The 15,369-nt window shown below is 43.8% G+C and overlaps 1 protein-coding gene across 3 annotated transcripts in view; it reads left to right on the top strand.

Moving 5' to 3' along the window:
* Positions 1-7,232: 7,232 nt before the first annotated feature.
* The window catches only part of GABRA2 (gamma-aminobutyric acid type A receptor subunit alpha2), a 74,752-nt gene continuing 66,615 nt past the window's right edge, over positions 7,233-15,369 (top strand). Inside the window, exons 1-3 of one of the 3 annotated variants that reach the window (XM_081924571.1) lie at positions 7,233-7,327; positions 8,213-8,300; positions 12,682-12,797. In XM_081924571.1, the coding sequence (XP_081780697.1) occupies positions 8,233-8,300; positions 12,682-12,797 (184 nt within the window). In that variant the 5' untranslated portion in view covers positions 7,233-7,327; positions 8,213-8,232. Of the gene's footprint in view, positions 7,328-7,402; positions 7,422-7,598; positions 8,301-12,681; positions 12,798-15,369 lie in introns of those variants that run through there. The other 2 variants (XM_081924572.1, XM_081924573.1) reach the window with 2 other exon arrangements.

The following is a 15,369-nucleotide window of genomic DNA, read 5'->3' as shown; positions in this document are numbered from 1 at the left end:
AACAGTTTCAGGTTAAGTATAGACCTCCGGAACGAATTAAGTACTTAACCCAAGGTACCACTGTATATGTATCTCCCCGACCCCGCACCTTTCGGCCCCTTTTTGCTACCTGCAATGTACCAGATCCCAGATTCTGCTTCATCTCAGAATTTGTCTATATCCAGTGCATATCCTTAGTACAGGGCTATGCATACAGGTTTCTCTGCTGCACACACCCACACTCATCGCAACGCGATAAACACATGAACAAGGCTCCTTGATTTTGTACCCTTTTTTCAGATCTATAATCTTCTTTGAAGTGGGAAGTTCAGTTCTTTATTTCAAATGTAGCAGATTTATATTTTAGCTATTATTCTTCTGGCTGTTTTATAATCCCAAACACAGAATTTTTAAAAGAATCCCTAACATGGAATTTGCTTTTTTCATAACCAAGACATACCCCAAGATCACAAGGTTTCATCTGTGATAATTCAGTTGTTGTTAGAAAAGATCTGGCCCTTAGAGCAAGGAAAGTGGAAATACAACCCAGAACACTCTCAGACCATAATCCAATACTAGTTACGTTCCAGGGAGAAGAACTAGCATATAAAAGATGGAGGCTACAGGAAGATATACTGATTAATAAAGATACGATAGAGAAAGGCAAGAAAATTATTAAAGAATATTTTGAATTGAATTGTTGACTTAAAAACCGTTTGGGGTGCAGTTTTAAGAGATTATTTAATCCAGCAAAGTGCATACCAGAGGAAAGTAAGGGAATGTAAGAAATTGGAAATATCTGACAAATTAATAAAGAAAGAGAAAGAATTGGTTAAAGGCCCAGGAAATAAAGAGAAACTCCAATAGATTAAATTATTACAGATACAATATTCAATGCTTGTAAACCATGAAAGAGAAAGGAAAATTAAGTTTGCAAAACAAAGGAATTCTGAATTTGCAAATAAACCAGGAAAGTTACTGGCCTGGCAACTTTAAAAAGAGAGTAGACAAAGAGTAATTAATGAATTGATAAAGGACGGAGTGCACATAAACAATGCAAAACAAATCAGACAGGAATCTGTGAGGTTTTACACAGATCTGTATAAAAAAAGAGAAATAAGACTTTAAACTTATAGAGAATACAGAGGGAAGTAAGTTGGGAAATATTTAGAGTGAAACTACAGAGCTATTAAATATGCCCTTCTCCAGGATGGAAGTACACCAGGTGATAAGCCAGGGGAAATCTGGAAAAGCCCAGGGAGCAAATGGGCTCATGGTGGGCTACTACAAAAGGTTTTGGGAATCCTTTCCTAAAAACCCCTAAGCATTGTTGTTGGGGTTAATAACAACAGAAGTTACCAAAAAAGAGAGAAATCTGTTCCAATACGCAGCAATGGCTGTATGTTATTAGCACAAAAGTGGAAAACAGATAGGGTACTGTCAGGGAACTGCCATCAGTGCCGGAGAGAGAGAGCTAAAGCCAGAGGGATTCCAGAGTGTCCAGGGTCGGGAGGAGCAGCCCATCTTCTGGGGAAGAGAATCAGCGTAGCACCAGTGGAGAAGGGGGGCAGATGGGGGAAGCGGCGAGGCGGTCCCATGACTCCTGCCGGGGACCAGCGGGGAGAGTAGGGGTCCTCCGCTGCCCATGTCCTCCTTGCGCAGAAGGCTTTCGCGCAGAGAGACTAGGAGGAGACTAGGAGCTTCTTTGCTGGAAGAAGTTTAAGAAACGCCCACTGACGGATTCTGCCAGCGATTGAGTCAGCCACGGGTGAGTGGCTGTCCGGACAGAAAAGGTTCACTTAGGCAACCCAGCCAGGTGTTTGCACCCAGCCGGGGAGATAAGCACCGGCTTACGCACGAGCAACCCCTAGAACCATTACAGGTACTGACAAAAGAGGAATGGCACATTAAACTGTTAAGAGTATGCGGAGCTAGCAGGGAAGACAACTAGAATAAGAAATCAAAATGACAAAAGATATAAGGAGGACTGGATATTGTTTATTGAATATATGGAAAAGCATTATAAGCAAACAATCAACAGGATTTCTAAGGTTTTCAGCAGTGAAAGAAATAACGTAAGTTTACAAAAGCAATTGCGATAGACGGGGTGAACCAAGACAACACGAGAAAAAGCAGTGATAAGAGGAACCATGGATGCAGGGGATGAGAAGTCAGTTAAGGAATTTATTTATTTTTGAATGTATGTAGATTCTTTGATATTCTGACAATGCCACTTCTTATTTACTTTAGAGATACTTTTCTGTTAGCACTGTTTTAGTTTATGTTTTGTTGATATGGAATTCCTTAAAAATGCAAAAAAAGAGAGAGATAATTTAGTTGCCGTTCTTCTTATTATTAAGTTTGTTAGTTGCTTTATCCTGCCCAGGGCAACCCACCTAGGTACATTAAACTCCACCTAGGTACATTAAAACCAAGAGTAAAGAGAAATACATTAAAAATATCCCTCCCACTTCTAAAAGGCCTTATAGAGAAACAGTTTCATCTGGTGCCTAAAGATATGCAATGAAGGCATCAGGTGAGCCTCACTGGGGAGGGCTTTCCACAAGCAGGGAGTCACCCTCTGGACCTCTTGCAAAGGAGGCATGTGAAGAAGGGCCTCAAATGATGATTGCAAGGTCCATGTAGGTTCATATGGGGAGAGGCCATTCTTGGTGTATTGCAGTTTAAGGCTCTATAGGTCAAAACCAGCCCTTTGAACTGGGCCCAGAAACTATTTGGCTGCCATTGCAGTTGGGCCAGGATTGGTGCTACATGTTCAAACCATCTTGCCTTAGTTCAGACCCCTTCCACTTATATGTGAAGCTGGTGTTTTTAAAATTTCACTATGAATCTCTTTGCATCTAGTTACAATCCAATCTCATTTGCCATTTTGTTGCCCAAACAATCCAGTTCTGCTTGGGGTTTCTGTTTTGAGTACCGGTAATTTGCTATCATCTTCAAATTTGGCTAAGTTACTCCTGACTCCAGACCATTATGAATAGATTGAATAGCCTCTGTCCCAACACAGTGCCTTAATCAACTTCAGTGTTTACTTCCCTCTATGGACAGGAGCTTTCCTCAGCCCTGCTCAGAACTGGCTCAGTATTTACAAGCTGTTCCAGTGAGTATTCAGAAAAGCAGCTCATTGACTCCTGAGGATTCTCTTCTGGTTCATAATATTGGCACTGATGAAAATCCAATACTGCTCAGTGCAATGCAACTGAGTCATGGTTGTAACAGTATTCCAGGGATCAGAGATCTAAACTGGGGAAGAATGAGCTCTAGAATACCAGCCAGGTTAAGATGGTGAGTATATGTGTGGGAGTTCTTCTCCAGCTCATTGTAAAGAGCTCTAGGGGCATAATAATCCATCTTGTTTTTAAGGTAAACATTACAAATCACCGAGTTTCATATTCTCAGTCAAAAAATTATGAAACTTGGTGACATCTCTGTTCCAAGTGTATCTTTCAAGCTTTTTTCAGTGAAGACCCATGGCAAAAAATAATAATGATCCAGCTTCTCTGCAATCTCCCTATCCCTTTTCATCTCATCACATTTCAAATAATGGTACAACTATTTTGCACCTACCCCACCCATTTTCTGCTTCATACAGAAAACAACATTTTATTGCTTATGTTAATTTTTTTTTGGTAAAGTGCTCCACAAATTCTACTTTGCTTCATTTAACATTTATTTACACCGTTTTTGCCAGAGATTGTGCCCCTTTTGATTTTTTTTTTCCATCTGGGCAAGACTTGCTAACATCCTATGTTTAATCTTTACTGATTTTGTTTAACCTTTTCTAATACTGTTTAAATAGCCTTCAACCAGTTTGAAGAGATTTAAGTATCCTAACACTTTCAGTCTCCTTCCTTTCAACTGTTCCTTCATATTAAAGACCTTTTCTTTGATATGGAAAGCCTTGAACTGTTCTTAAACAGAAGGGGAGGGAGAGAATTAGAATTCTAAACTATAATCATAATCACAGCAGCATACAGATACAATAATAAGATAGGAGCCAATGCAAAAGACAAAAGGAATCCAATGTAATTCAAATGATGTTTTATTGGAATCAGTGGCGGGTAGTAAATCTTTGAGCAGCACAGAGCCTTTCCCCCCAACCCGCCTCTCCGTGAACAGTTCTGTGAAGTTTGAAAGCTTGTTAGCCTACCCTATCAAATGTTTGCTTTAATAAACACTAACATCGGAACTAAAAAAGAAGCTGGTGTTCCCACTTTTAATTTTTTTACGAAGGTATAATGCTAGAGTTCCTGGATTATTTTCCATTTACATATGTGTTGAACTTGACAGTACTATGTTCATCATTCCTAAGTAACTGGTTACATGTACATTTCACTACCAGACCCAGGTTGTAGTTAAGATTATGTCAAGGAATATCTCTTCCTCTCATTAGTTCCATAAGTCACTGTTCTATGGAGAACTCATACTGTATGTTCTGCAATCTAGAAATGTTGTCTGCTTGCCATAACATGAATGAACATTTACCCAGCATGTGGGTAGTTGAAGCCACCCATTATTTCTTATATAGTTACCTCCCTAATATGTTTCTCCACAGTGACACCATCTTGAGAGATTGGGTTAGGGGGCAATAATATGTTTCCAGTACTATATTATTTTTTAGGTTTAGTATTTCCACCCACGATCACATGATGGTATTTGTTCCCATTTATGGGATTCCACATACCCTTTGACACACAACTGTATACTTCCTTTAATATGCACTTCACACTTCTTTCAATAGATTTCATATCAAGGCACAGCTGTATCTCACTGATACTCAGTTTCTGATATACAAAAGGAAGGTAATGGCCCATTAAGAAAGCTACCTGAGAAGGGGCTCTGTGACTGGACAAATAGATGGGGCACCTCCCTCCACCTGTTTAGTTAGTTAGAAAGACAAAAGCTGAGAGTCCTTGGAGTTTTTGCTGGTGTGTCAGGTAGAAGCTGAAAGCAAAAAGCTGCAGGCTGTAAAAGGGAGTAAACTGGAGTAGAAGGTCAAGAGTACAATGGGTGATTTCTGTTTGGATTCAAGACTGCAACTATTGGATAAGCAAGACCCTTTTTGGGTGTTAATGCTGTGAACCCCTCCATCATAAGTTGTATATACAATCATACCTCATGTTACGCCCACTTCAGGTTACGTGTTTTCGGGTTGTGGACCGTGGGAAACCCGGAAGTACCAGAACGGGTTACTTCTGGGTTTTGCCACTTGTGCATGCGCAGCAGTGCTAGATCATGCTTCGCACATGTGCAGAAGTGCCAAATCGTTCCGGTGCCTGTGCAGACACGGCGCTTCAGCTTTCGAACGCTACGGGTTGCGGACGTTCCTCCGTCTCAGATTATGTCTGCAACCTGAGGTTCCACTATATGTGTAAATAAACCATGATTCATAAAGACACCACAGTCTCCACTGTGCCACATTTCCAAAAGGAAGCACAAACCCTGGGTAAAGTGCATCTGGAACCACTGGAATCCTGCACCACTCAGAGATTGTGGTGGAGTGCAACAATGTTATTTCATTTTATACAATGTTCATGGTTTACTAGATTGATGAAGAACCAGCAGCACTTAGGGAGGTCATAATAACCTGGTTTTTTATGGGGAACTACTTCTTCTTTTTTTAAGTCTTCTGTTCTCTCATCACCAGCATGTTTTACAGCTTCCTGTTATGCTGTTGGGGGGATGAATGAGAGAGGCAATGGAAGCAGCTCTTTCTATACTTTGCTCACCCTCCCTTCTGAGTGCACCTTATGAATGCCAGTCTACATTGCTGCAAGCAAGACCCACTTTCCCCTCGTTTGCATTTCATCACCTGGGGGGAAAAGCACACAAAAAAACACACCGAGACTCCAGAGGAGCGAGATCAAAGAGAGGCAAAGAAGAGGAGAACAGGGTGGCGGAGACCCAGAGAGCCTGAAACAGCTTCTCTGGTGCACATGGATCTGACAAGTGAAAGGCTAAATTAAGCAACAGCCCCAGCCGCCGCCTCCTCCTCCTCCAGCCCATCTATTCTCCAACATATCCAGCAACTGCTGCTAGTGCAAAGCAGGCACGGAGAGGGAAGTCCCCCCTCCCCCAGCCACCTTCTCCCCCCTTGCTTCCCGCCGCCCGCCCCAAATCTCGTGCCCATGCAAACTTCTTGGAAGAGCACGTTTCTTGGGTGTGTGAGCGGCCGGCCGGGATTGCAGTAACCTGTCTGGATAGATCAGCCAGAAAAGGGATGCGCGAGGAAGCAGCCGAGCAAGCGCCAAGGGGGCTGGGGGTGCGGGGCGAGCAGCTGCAATTGGGCAGCGGGGGGTGGGGTGGAGCGCAACTCTCCCCACAGGCCTCCCCATCTCTCCCCCCCCCCCCCACCCTGGGAGGTTAACCCCGCTGTCTCTGCCCGCTAAATGAGTGGGTGGGAACGGCGCCGGCTGCTTCCTCCTTCCCTCACGGGGAGACGACGCTCGCCTCAGGCCGGGCCGTTGCCACGCGAGCTAGAACCACGCACGACGCGGAGGCGTCTACCTCACCCTCACAACCAAAAAGATCCCCCCCCCAAAAAGCCCCGCCAGACGGCGACTCCACCGCCGGTTGCTAGGCAAGGAGGAAGGTGGGGGGGGGCGCGATACGACGCCTTGCGTTAGGGCCCGGCCGAGCCCACGCCCCGCTCCCGGGTGCCTCGGGGCTCCTCCTGCCCCGCGGCGCTCCAGCTGCAGCAGCAGCGGCGGCGCCGGTGGACCACAAACGGCTCTTTCCCCTCACGGTGTCTCTCCCTCTCTCTCTCTGCGGCTCCGCCCCCTCACTGTTCCCCGTCCCCCCCCCCCGCCCCACGCCACGCACCCTCCTCCTCCTCCTCCTCCCGCCTTTCCTCGCTGGAGCCCCCGGGGGCGCGTGCCAGCTGCATCCGCTGCCTGCGCGAGCACGCGTTTGGCGCGCTCGCCCTCACTCCCTCACACACGCACGCGGTCGCACACACGCAGAGAGGGAGACATACCCATATACCCCGGACTGACTGACTGACTGCTGCTGCTGCTGCTCTACGCCCGCCTCGCGCTACTGCTCGCCTGCTTTGCGCGCGCGCGCACATGCACACACACACACGCACGCAAACACACCGCCGCTCTGGGTCCGCTTCTCTTCGCAGGGGCTGCTGCAGTCGTCTGGAAGCCTCCCCCCTCCCTCTGCCAAGTTTCCTTCTTCTTGAGCTCTCCCCCCCCCCCCCACTCTTCGGAGCCTCGCTAAGGAGGACTCCCTCCTCAAGCTCACCAAGTCCTTATTAATATTATTATTATTATTATCCTTTATGTTTTGGCTGCTCCTTTGAGCGCCTCCTGGTGCTCCCAAGGTAGGCTCCCTACTTGTTCTCCCTCCCTCCTTCTTCTCTCTGTCCCTCTCCCTCCCCTCCCTTGGAATGAGTGGGGAGTGAGTGGTTTCCAGGGGTATGTACCAGAATGAAAAGGAGATGGGTGTTTATGGGTGGTTTGCATTGGGAGAGGGGGGGGTGGGGTGATGGAGGATGCCTTGGCTTTGAACCTTTCCTCCCCCCTTCAGCCTATTTGAGTGAGACATTTGGAAGCTGGGGTGGGGGGGGGGAGGAGGCTTCTGCAACTTTGCGCTGCGCCGCGATTGTTTTCGTTGTTGTTGTTTGCGAATTCCGCCTCTCTATGAATTCTCTCCCTGGACTGTGGCAGTTATTATCTTTAAGCAGCTGTCAAACATGTTCAGCATTCGGAAAGAGCTGGGCTGCCTCGGTTCACGGCAGTGTCAGTGAACCCCTTTGCAAATGCCTCTCTCCACCCCCCCCCCACCTGCCACATCTTCCTAAAAATTTTTGCTTGAAGATGTAGCGAAACCAGCCAAGGAATTACTGATGGACTTTTTTTTAATATATAAGAAAAAGATAGGGGGAAGTCTTGGATTTCTTTCTATTGCATGGGAATGAGGAGGAAAAGCAACGTTTGCTGCATCTGCTCATATGTCAGTTTTGATTATGCACTGCATGTAGAACAACCCATGATCTGGGAGGAGGACGGAGATGTAATAACTTGCTAGTGTGGGGTGGTTGTTGTTTTTTTTAAGCGGGGGAGTGCTTCAGCGACCCATGGGTCCAAAGTCTTCATTGAAGTGGCATCTTTTTGTTGGTTTGAATTGAAGGCATCGCTTGGTTGGAAACTGATTCAAAGCCAAGTGTTTTTCTCTCTCTCTCTCTCTTCTCCTCTTACATCGCTAGGAAAAGCAAAGGAAGCAGCTATGAAGAGGAAACTGATGTTCTACATGATGCAGTTGGTTCTCGTTTTGTTGGCGTGCTTCTCTGCAAGGTGAGAGGAGGTTCTGCTTCTTGATCAACAGCAACAGAGATTGCCTTGTTTGCTGCTAGTTAGCACCGCTCATGTACACTGGGGTATGGGCAAGAAAGCTGCTCTTTAAATATAAGATCAGTTGGTATGCAGCACAGGTGAAGTAAAGAAGGAAGTCCTGAGGTTGTTGAAATGTTAATAACTTGTGTCAAACAAGTCTTTCTAAAAGCCAAATGACAGTTTCGTGATTGCCTCTGGAAAGAAGAGCACTATACGATCTTTGAAGCTATGCAATGTTTTCTGGAGTCATTGTGTCACTCTAGTTATATCACGCCAGTCCTCATGGAGAATAAGGAAGAGGAAAGAAACCAAAACACTGAAGATAGTGGGATATTTTGCATGCGGACGTGGGTTGGAATGGGGAGTATTTTTGGTCAACAGAACACGGAGACATTTAATCTTCAAACCTCTAGGTGGAGATAGTATACAATTCCACAATCCCATAAAATAAAACAATAACCTGATTCATTAATCAACTTTTGATGTTGCTTAATAAACTATATATCTAAAGTGATAGCATTATAAAAGGCAACCTAAAATGCATGCTTAGGTTTGATTTTACCTGGCACCTCTATGCATCCAATTAATGATGATTTCTAACTTCATTTTGCTCATAGATCACAGCTTGGGCTGCAGTAGCATATAACATATAACATATTTCTGTCTTTTATTTTCCTCAAAATCATAAGAAACTCATCTGATAGTGAAAAGCAACGCATCCAATTTTAGCCAAGTAATTGGCAATATATTTCAGCGGCTAGAATTAAATGCTGCTTTGAGGTTTTGAGGTTTTCGGTTTATCTAGCCAGCAAGGATGCTGCAGTATTAGTTAAGCCACAGTGGGCCTGGTCCTTTTACTCAAGTGAGTAAGTCTCATTGCTGCCAAGGAGTCAACATGTGTACCTAAAGACTACTACATTCTTCTACAATTTTCAGGATTAGACTCTAATAGGATTATCAGTGTTAGTTTTTATCTAATAATTTGCTTACAAAACTAGTATTTCTTTAATACTGGTAAAAATATCTGCTTGTATACAACATGCAAGTATTAACAATAGTATCTTAAATCTTATTGACAGCTCACATGTGAAATAATTACTTGTAAGCGAAGGGCCCTGAAATACCACAAACTGAAAAAACAACAACCCATAAACATTAAAATGTTTTGTCCATGTTGTTGAATATTCCTATTTTCTTAATTTCTCAATAATGGTTTATCCATATAAAAGTAATATTGTCTTTCTTGATTATTTATTTTGCTTTAGTTCAAACTGTGTTCACATTACAGAAATTGCATCAGAAGGAGGATAGCATTAATCATGCATTCAAAAAAACCAAATGTCATAAATAACTGTAGATTGTTGGGGAAAGACAATGTATATCATATTCTTTTTTATGCTAGCTGAATACTTGTATGAAAGGGGCATCTAAGCATCATAAATTTCAAGCAAAAATTTGGTTGTTACTGTAAGGTTCATGGGAAAGATCTGTGTGGGGAGCAGAACTGACGTCCAAAGAAATACTACAAGGCCTTGATTTGGATTTTTCCAGTTTAAGAGACATTCGCTTTTCAGCACCAGTCTTAAGTGGACAACAAATGAAGAGAGTCACTGTGTTTGCTGCTGATTTTCAGAATGGGGTGAAGGGGGATCAGATTACTTTTCATTCCTTTTTTTCCTCCATGGCATCTTCAAAACTGAATTTTAAGTTTTTTCTTCTTCTTTGCCCCCAATGTTTATCAGCCTAGAAATCCGTTGAATTAATATTTTTACCACTACTGCTACCATAATTTATCAGGATTCGTTTTAAGATCTCTACATATTTTAGACTCTCCTGTGGTTTGCTGCTTTTCTATCTCATTGCAACTACCCACGATTTACAAACATCAGAAGCCAGTTTTATCATGACAGCTTCTCTCCATGTTTTGTGTGCTACATGGTCAGTGAGTGAAAGTATAGTCAGAATGCCTTCTCAGAAGATGGCAAAGGTGGTCCAGGATGAAAACCATGCTTTTCACATCCTGATATTCCTTCCCATGCAAGTGTTCATTTTAAAGAAATAGCTGCAGTATGTTGTTTAATTGTATTTAGCGGTACAATTGTATTTAAGCATAATGAAGAACACCAGAATTTTCCAGTCTTTTCCAAAATTCCAGTATTTTATGTCTTTCTCATCAACAAACGTAGTATGTGCTCCAGTTACATTGCAGTTCTGCTTTATTTTTTTAACTTTTTATAGAAAAAATAAGCATGTAAATATTACCTGCTGGTCTGCCCCGCTTTCCCAAATATATTTATATTTCTCCCATTTCCTTGTGAAGGAGCACTAATAGCAGGTGTCAATGGCAAAGACCTTACAGTTTGTAACCCGTGTCGTTGGGATGCATATGGATTGTTGTTTCCGAGGCCTTGTCAATCAGTGAATGCATCAAGGCCTATGAGTCCTATAAGGTCCCTACCAGCCAATTCTTTCCAGTGTTCGTTCCCTGCTTTGCTACAAGGTTTCTTGGAAAAGGAAGTGGGTAGCAGGAGGTCCTGACTGACAGTGATCCAATTCTTGGAAGGACCTGAACTTTTATTATAAAAGCTGTGGCTTAGTAGTAGAGCATCATTGGGGGTTGGACTCGATGGCCCTTGTGGTCACTTCCAACTCTATGATTCTATTATCTACTGTCAGAGTCACCCGTTTGGTCCCAGCTCACAAGAGACCCAACTCCGATCCGGTTTATTTACAGAAAGTCTTTATTGAAGATCATGGTTGCATTTACACTCCATCTCTGTGACTCTACATCTGTACCGTTAGATCGTTGAAGTCCCCTCTGAATCTGTCCCGCCTCGGCACCAATTTAAGAGGCTAGCCCTGGACCACCTCTTCCTCTCCTTCCTTTTCCGCAGGGTCTTTCTGCCCCCCTGAGTTCCCCCTCTCCGGGACTCGCCCGAGGCTGAATCCTCTGACGCCTCTGCCCCCCTCCTTCTCGCTTTAGGGCCGGGCTCCTCCCCAGGGCTCTCCTCACTTCCGCGCGCCTCTACCTTTGAACTTGGCGCGCGTACGTTGCTCCTGACCTTTCTCTTGACCGCTACACTGCTCTCGGTGCTGCTCTCCACCCCTTCCGGCTGAGCGCCCTGCTCCGATCTCCTTCCCCTGTCTCTCTCCTGCTCTGCTCCCTCTGACACACTTGTAACTCCACCCCCTTCACTCCGTTCTGGCTGAGAAGCCGGCTCCTGCCTCCGACCCCCACTGGGGCTTCTCCCTTCTCTCCCCTGCTCCTCACTGTTTCCCCCTTGTCCCCCTTTCGGTCTGGCCAGGGGAGCCCCCTTTTGGGAATCCTCTGACTCACTGGTCAGACTCATGGAGAACCTTTGGGCATCGTCATCCTCCTCCTCATCTCTCTGGGATTCTTCCCCCTCGCTCTCTGTCTCCTCCCCCATCTGCTCTTCTCTCCCTGAAACCCTGACATCTACTTTATGCAGAAGGTCTCAGGTTCAATCCCTGGACGTATCTCTAGATTGGGATGGCAGAATCCCCAGTCAGGGCAGACACCATTGAGCTAGACACCAACGACCTGACTCCATATAAGGCAACTTCCTGTGCTCCATGGTGTATTGGGCTTAGTGGACAAAGATCTATCTTGAGTTTGCTGTTGCAGGTTTCACCTTACTCTGTGCTTCAGGTATTGCAGGTACATACAACTGGATCTTGTTTGCAGCACTTATTTCAAGTGTTGGCTTGTAATCAATCCTCAGAGAAGTAGTAAGGAAGTGGACAAAAGTGATATGGGTTGCACCAGTGATTTTGCCACTATTTTCATTTGTTTTAAGTTTTTTAAACACACACACACACACACACACAGAGAGAGAGAGAGAGAGAGAGAGAGAGAGAGAGAGAGAGAGAGAGATGTTGCCTTGCTAGATCATACCAAGGGTCCAAGTTGTCCGGTATTCTGTCTCCAACAGCCACTTTATTTCCTTTGACTGCCAGAGAAGAAATTGGAAGAAAGAGAAAAAGCATACCTAGCTGGGGTGGGGGTTTAAATATCTAGTAGGAAAGTTTTGGATAGGCTTGGCTGAGGAAGCAAGCATACATAAAACAGAGAAGGACATGGCAAATGAATAAGAAAAGGGAAATGGTAAATATTAACATTGCTCACATGATGAAGTGTGGTGGCTAAAGTTGGGTCCTAAAAATGAAAAGCTAAAGAATGCTGATTATTCGCTAAGAAAAAGGTGGCATCTTCTAATAATTTGTATTAAATTCATATACAGAATATTCAAAGCTAATAAATACTAACAGTGTAGTAAATGTACATAGAACATATTTAACTTTTTTTTAAATGTTTGTTTAGATCAGCATCGGTTGACCCCAATGAAGATGAAGCAAAAAATAACATCACCATCTTTACAAGAATTCTAGATAGGCTTCTGGATGGTTATGATAATCGTCTAAGACCTGGATTAGGAGGTAATGAATAACACTTCATTTTGAAAAACAAAAGACCTCATTGGGTAATTAGAATTCTGGTGCTTAACATGTTGATAATTTTGCCTGAGAATATTGACCTGTTCTTCAACCCAAATAGCGTCTACTATTTTGATACTAGGTTTAGGAAAATTGATTCTGTTTATATTTCTGAAAGTGTGGCATTATTGTAGCATTTGATGTTTGCCATTTTGTTCATAGCCTGCATTATTTTGATTGTTTCTTTTAAAAAAGAAAATAGTTTTTACTAAGGGTTTTTATGTTACAAAACAAATAAACAGGGAAAGGTACATCTATTTGGTTTTGACTGCACAGGAGATCATTACAGCTGAGTAATCCTATATAAATAGTATAATCACCCCAAGGGTCTGATGTGAGTAGTTTGTATTATACAGGGGTCAAGCCTCTGACCATTAAACCATCACTGAAATCATTGGAAGGTTTCCCAATAATATCATGGTGAAATAACAGTGTGTTTTTTTTCCTTTATAAGCATTTGTTAAGGTCAATAAATGGTAGCTCTGTTATGGGTTTCCTTTGCCTGAGCTCAGAAAGAAAGAGGGTGAAATTTGGAAATGGCTCCTACAAATTATTTACATGTCCATCTTTCTCCTAGATGTCAAACAACTTTTCTTTTTTCTTTTTGAAAAGCTAAACTTTCTTAATGGCAACCTATCTCTTGCTATTCAATCGCCTCCATCAATTACAATGGTTAATAGTGTATAAACATAATAGCTAATGGCACAGACTGTTCAAGAAGATCAACTAGGTCACTCCCCCCCCTCCAGTCCTGTGGGACCACAGCAGGATGTTTAGGTTACCCAAACCTCTTTCATCTTGAGGACACAGAGCTGCTTGTGCCATAGATTCAAGATCAAAACTATTTTGAGCTAGAACTGCAGAGCTTGGTGTCAAAGCATGAGGTTCCAGTGGCATAGCGTGGGTTGTCAGCACCCAGGGCAAGGCAAATAATTTGTGCCCCCTAACCCATGGATTTGCGCCCCCTAACCCGTGGATTTGCGCCCCCTAACCCTAACCCCCAGATGTTGCGCCCGCTGCGGCCGGCCCCCCTGCACCCCCCACGCTACGCCACTGTGAGGTTCCTTAGATTCTTGTCACAGGCCCTATACCGCATGTAAAGATCTACATAACAAGAGCCCTTTGGCTCTCACCTCTTCCTCAAGCAGCTCTCAGATACATACACACATGAATACATATCTACCTACCTACCTGCAGGGTGACAGGAGCAAGACAAATAAACTCAGCTTCCAGCTTCAAAGTGTTTCCACTCCTGCCCTTTCCACACCAGCCTCTGGCCCAAGCAGCTCTCAGATCAATGCAAGGCAGACTGTTGATGGCAGCCCTGGAAACAGCAGTCATTCCCAAAAGCAAAGCAAAGGAGGGGGAGCACAGAATACAGTTGCAGCCAGCAGAAGAGTCTTCGAGCAGAAAAGAGCTCCCGCTGTTGTTCTTCATCCTTGTGCAAGGATCAAAAGCAAAGCAGCCCAGGCACAGTTAGCTGAAACAAGCTAATCTACCCCAGCTTTAAGTAGTTTTCAAATGGTTCCAAGGAATCTCAGCGTTCCTCAGAAGTTTATCAGGAGTTCCTCAATGTGAAGATGAATAAAGCTTCCCTCAAAGACAGTTGCCCACCACCACTATCAGTTCCTCCCTTGCAACACACAGCTGCAGAGTTGTGCTGGGTGTGTTCTCTTGAACGCTCTTGATTCTCATGAAGCAATGGTGACACTCAAGATATATGGCCCGCCCTGCACTTGACCTGAGCACGGACACTCATGTGGCCTTCCAGATGTTACTGCTTTCATTCCTCACCATTAACCATGTTAGTTGGCGCTCACAGGAGTTGGCATGAAACATTACCACAGGTTCCCTTCCCTGGTGTACCAAAGACACAGATCCCTTTACTTTAAAATAAATGACTTACTGGCGCTTATGAAACCATTACAGTTGTGTGAGGTGTAGAATAGTAAGCATAAAATACACTTTAAAAAATGCAGTGTAGCTTGTTTGTTGCAAGTTCATATTGAATATATCCAAAACCAAACCGCTCCGAGAAGCTTGCTTACCACAGTCCGCAATCAGAAATGTACAAGAGGACTATCTGTCCCCCACCAGATGCTGGGTTCACCAGCTGTTATAATAGAATGCAGGGGTGAAAGCTGTTTTTTTTTTTTTTTAGAAGTACTTAAGTTGCAATGAACGAGCATGTCAAGATGATGATACTATAAATGTGCAAGGTGGGCAAAAAGGGATAATGATCATATAATCACTTTTGCTATGCTGGCTTAAATAAAATTTAGATAAATTGCTATGGTTAGGTGAATTTTCTAACCCAGGAGTACTAAAAAAACGGGGGGGGGGGGGTGGAAACCTGAAATGAAATGCCAACTCCTTATATATGAACCTTCCCTGGTTTTGATTTCTTTCCCCCCTTATTGATGGAAATCCTGCAATGAAATCTAAACAGAAAAATTGTAAGCAATCTCACTTGGGTGCAGTCTTTGGAGCAGTTTTGCTGAGAATAGAACTGAAA

The sequence above is a fragment of the Podarcis melisellensis genome, assembly GCF_964234715.1.
Source record: "Podarcis melisellensis genome assembly, chromosome: 9".
Lineage (NCBI taxonomy): Eukaryota > Metazoa > Chordata > Lepidosauria > Squamata > Lacertidae > Podarcis > Podarcis melisellensis.
The sequence above is the reverse complement of the archived record's forward strand: the minus strand, read 5'-3'. Positions and strand labels throughout refer to the sequence as shown.